The sequence below is a fragment of the Pinus tabuliformis genome, chromosome 8, assembly GCF_031772625.1.
Source record: "Pinus tabuliformis cultivar Carrire ecotype Pingquan chromosome 8, CPIR1, whole genome shotgun sequence".
NCBI lineage: Eukaryota > Viridiplantae > Streptophyta > Pinopsida > Pinales > Pinaceae > Pinus > Pinus tabuliformis.
In genome coordinates, this window is record NC_142294.1 from 1,105,446,685 (window position 1) to 1,105,451,381 (window position 4,697).

General features: G+C 32.4%; 1 protein-coding gene across 1 annotated transcript; it reads right to left on the reverse strand.

Annotated features, from left to right (window-relative positions):
* Nucleotides 1–897: 897 nt before the first annotated feature.
* LOC149239214 (putative mediator of RNA polymerase II transcription subunit 26b) lies at nt 898–3,555 on the reverse strand. Its single transcript, XM_089369797.1, has 9 exons — nt 3,247–3,555; nt 2,743–2,811; nt 2,453–2,535; nt 2,252–2,295; nt 2,016–2,140; nt 1,570–1,716; nt 1,301–1,397; nt 1,065–1,138; nt 898–957 (listed from the first exon to the last, which is right to left on the reverse strand). Exons 1-9 carry the CDS (start codon nt 3,553–3,555, stop codon nt 898–900), a joined length of 1,008 nt encoding a protein of 335 aa, XP_089225923.1.
* Between the last annotated feature and the right edge of the window lie 1,142 nt (nt 3,556–4,697).

The following is a 4,697-nucleotide window of genomic DNA, read 5'->3' on the forward strand; positions in this document are numbered from 1 at the left end:
AAAAAAATAAACAAAAAGAAAGACAAGATGTTGAAGGAAGATTACTAAACTATATGAAGAAGAAAATTACTTATGATAAACAATTACATTTTACATTTTATCTATGCAACTTCTAGACTTAAAAAAACCATGAAAAGTATCACAAATCTAACAATTTATACTAACAAATTTAAAAAGTATTAAAAAATAAAATATTCATTTTTTTAAGATATCATAATATTGAATTAAGAAAGTTAAGTTCACTGCTTAACACTGAATTTAAAAATATTCAATTTAATATTATTTTTCAAAATTAACATAAACATATAAAAAAAAACCTTGCAAAATTATAACAATTTATGTTACCAAGTTAAAAATATAACAATTTATATTAGCAAATTTAATATATATATATTCCACAATTAACATTAACATTTATTTAAAATGTGTGATAACATATTAAATAGAAATAAAAAAACAAGCTGTGCAGATGTGATTTTTATTGGGCATCTTTTAAACTGAATCACGAAAGTCAAATTGATTGATTACAATTGAATCGGAAACCAAGTCCAAGTCCAATTCCAGAGCTAAAACAATGGGTATAAATATGTGATTTTTCAGTTTATGGCCGCAAAAGAGAGCAAGAATCGAACATTGGGAGTTTTTTCAACCAATCTATTCTTCCAATGTCAGAGTTCAATTTATTGGAGCAAAAACCATGAATTGAAAATCAGGCCAGCACACAGGCTGGTTACTTTCTCATCATCACAGCTTTAATTGACAGTTACACACAAACAGCTGCCCCCTGACTACTTGACATTACAATATAGTTTCACTATTTGTACATGGTTATTCATCCACCCATGAGACTGGCCTACGGATGCTGTGAGACTGGCCTACCCTGAATCAGTTCAGTATTCAGGGCTTGCCTAGGCGGGTCTTGCAATTTAACTTCTTGAACTGTAAGTTGCTTCTTGGCTGCAAAACAAAAAATCACTACATTAATTACCAAGTTATTGAGTCAATATTCACTTCATAATCTAATAATAATAAAAGTCATAAAATAAAAATAAAAGAATGCTAACCATTTTCCGCCTGTTCAGGGACTCTTTAGGCAGGTCTTGCAATTCAATTGCTTGAACTCTACGTTGCTTCTTGGCTGCAACAAAAACATCACTACATTAGCTACCAAGTTTATGACTCAATATCCACTTCACAATCTACTAATAATAATGTTTATGACTCAATATCCACTTCACAATCTACTAATAATAATATTTCAGGAACAAATCTCAAAATAAAAATAGAAGAATGCAAGAACCATTTTCTGCTTGTTGATATCCGTCTTGAAGTCTTTTTCTTGTTGCTTCAAGCTTCACTTTAAGAGATGCATCATTGAGATCAGGTTTTGATTTCTGCTGCACAAATACAAAAATAAATTCAAGTTTAAAAACGAATGGATCCAAAAGAACAAAAATAAATTCAAGTTTAAAAACAAATGGATCCAAAAGAACAAATAGATCCCAAAAATACAAAGAACGTTTTGTGGATAGTGGATTTAACTTTACAGATCAATCTATTTTCACTCACATTTTGGAGAGAAAAAGAGTGAGGCTTGTTCAAATCGGGGTGTTGTTGCACATCGTCAGGATACCCTCTCTGTTCAGAGCTTATTGGAGGTCTCCCAGAACTGGCAATTATACTGCTGGGCTTGCTCATCTTATGGCCCTGGCAAGTCTGAATTCGAATTTGAGCATTTGTTTTAAAATGCTCAAAAAGAGTCATTCACAACAAGTTCATAATGATCGATCATCGAAATTAATAGAACTGCACATTAATTTCCTAAAAAACAGTGATATATATAATACTTTCCATGTTCAAGTTTGGTCTCTTCTTCTTCAATGTGTTTGAAACTGAAATATCATTTGTTAAATTATATCTCACTGTTCAATGTTGCTTCATGACCACATGATATCTCAATGTCAAGCCCATTTAGGAAGAGACCAAACCCTAAACATATATTTGAAGAAGAGTACCTGAGATATTTTTGTGGAAGTCATTTGGTTTGCAAAGGCCCACTCATCAAGTGGGGCTGAAGGGAGTCCATTTCGGATATCATTCAAATTTGTAGGTGAAACAGAGTCTAGTGAGGTATTACCAGCTGCTACAAGCAAAATCATGCATACATGTATATGAGAAAAACATTAAAAACAGAAGCTCCAGCAGTAAATTGCTCGGGCAGAATAAGATAGCTGAGCTACAACAACATTACCGGTGGTACTCTTGACCCATTCTTCGACAAGGTCTTTCCAGCCACTGCAGTACACCATACCTAAGCAGTTAGCACGTTTAAGCCTCTAAGTTAGGTAAAATTAATAAACGCTCTATCTAAATCACTTGTATTATTATCTGAAATTAATAAACGCTTCCAACATTGAAGGTCCGCCAGAGGGGTTTTTGCAGGTTAAAATACCTGATAAGCCTCTTCACCATTGACTTAATTTCCTTTGAATTGTGTTTCCGCAGCCGATTAACTTGTCTCCCAATCCCAGTGTCCTGGCCATAGAATTGCGCAACACGTTGATTATTGAACACCAAACTAAATTAACATAAGAGACTAGGGAATTCGTTGATTATTGAACACCAAACTCAATTTACATAAGAGACTAGGGAATTCCCTACGTTTAATTCTTCCATGGAAAACGACTAAAAAAGCATATCCTACGTTTAATTCTTCCATGAAAAACGACTAAAAAAGCATACCTCTAGGTTCTTCACTGTGAGTTGCATCAATTCCAGTCTTCTCAAGCACTCATACAGCTGAGCAACGGACTGCAACACATGAAATGATAAGTGAATACATTGCTTTTTGCCAGCAATTTACAAGACTTTAGGTGGCAGTTAAAATCTACTGTCAGAGATCACTATGATCAGCGGCTTAGAAATCGCCAGAAGCATTTTTAACAAGTTTTCTTAAAAAATAAATTCCAACTGTTTTGAAGCCAGGGGGAGCCCTTTTTTAAATAAATTCCAACTGTTTTGAAGCAGGGGAGAGGGTTTAAGAATAAATTTAAAGTTCTAGTTCCCTTAATAAAACTAGAAAGGATCTAAAAAAAATATCATAATTTAAAGCTTTGCAAACGTGGTGGAGAATAAACTTAGAACTGGGAGTGGATGAAAACCTCTAGGTTGGTTAATAAAACTATTGCTATAATTGCTTGCAACAGTACTTGATTAATAAAGTAATAAATGTTACAGTTATACTACCTCCTCATCTCCAGGATTTGCTGCAAGAATGTCTTTGATCCTGAACACATCGCCAATTAGGTCTTCTTGGGATTCTTCTTCAATTTCCTTGGTGACCCGGGCTTCATAGCTGTAACTGCTACACCTGTTACCATCTGCCTCACCAGTACTGTCGTCAATAATAATTTTATCATCCTCGTCATCGTTAATAATAATTTCATGGGGCTCAGCCAGCCTAACGCTGTCACAACACCTAGCCGATGCATACAGTGTCTCTGCAATTCTATCTCTCTTACTGCCAAATTCTTGCATCTTCATCTGTTTCTGCATCTTCATTAATGTCGTAATCGCTTAAATGTTATTACCTTCTGTCAATCAATCAAGAACCTGCAACTAATTGTATCGCACTTTTAAGCAGCTTACGTACACAAATTTGCATGAGAAATTGATAGATATATTTAGAAATGGAAGTGTGAGACAAATTGATCGTAACTCTCAGACAACATTTCTCAACTCAAGTCAAATCAGGTTTATATTTTGTATAAATATAAATGTGTGTATATATTCAAGTTTGGGAAATTTTAATTCCTTTATTTGTTTATAACACAATTTGAATCTTATTTTGAGTTCAATTTATAAAAAATATTGAGAAATAAAAAAAAATAAAAAAAAAATACATTTTTTTATAAAAATATTGAAAAACACAAAATTGAGAGTAAAATTGTTATATTTAAACATCAATAAATAAATAACATTTCATTCACTCAATTTAAATGGAAATTTCAAATTATTTAAAAAGTTATATTTGGAAATCAACAAATAAACAATATTTTATTCACTTAACTTAAATGGAAATGGAAATTTCAAATTATTCAAAACATTATATTTAAAAATCAACAAATAAACAACGTTTCCTTTCATTTATTCAGTAATAAAAATTCCAAATTAAATAAAATTCATTTACTTGGATAATTTAGTACAAATTGTTATATTTCATTCACTAAACCTGAGTGGACATTTCAAATCACCCAACCCTCATACCAAAATTCAAAGCTCACTCAACAAAACTATATTGGAATAAACTGCAAACCATAATGCTTAATATTAGATTAAAATAAGAAAATTTATTAAATATTTATATTTATGTAAATATTTGTAGAAATAAAAATATATGGCAAGATATTAAATATAATTTAAAATTTGTATGACCAACCTAAGGCTAAGCTAACTGGTTACCCTCTCATCCTTCGGAGGCCATGGTTGGCCACAACTGATGCATGCCTACATTAGCTACAGAGCTGGGATATGACAATCAAGAGTGGGCATATGTCCAAGAAATGTGTCCTATACCCTCCTGCTCAACCGTCCCTATAACATGAATTACCTTTATGGTTGGAGGAGGAGAAAGAATATGAGCTTTATTCTGTTGAACAATATACTTTGGAAGCCATCATAGGAGGAGGACAACGAGA

What these genes read in the sequence shown, in the direction of transcription:
- LOC149239214 (XM_089369797.1), bottom strand. Translation starts at nt 3,555, where the DNA reads ATGCAGAAACAGATGAAGATGCAAGAATTTGGCAGTAAGAGAGATAGA. An exon ending in TCACAGTGAAGAACCTAGAG is followed by an intron (nt 2,536 to 2,742) that starts GTATGCTTTTTT and finishes TTCTATGGCCAG; the next exon opens with GACACTGGGATTGGGAGACA. An exon ending in ACTCTTTTTCTCTCCAAAAT is followed by an intron (nt 1,398 to 1,569) that starts GTGAGTGAAAAT and finishes GTATTTGTGCAG; the next exon opens with CAGAAATCAAAACCTGATCT.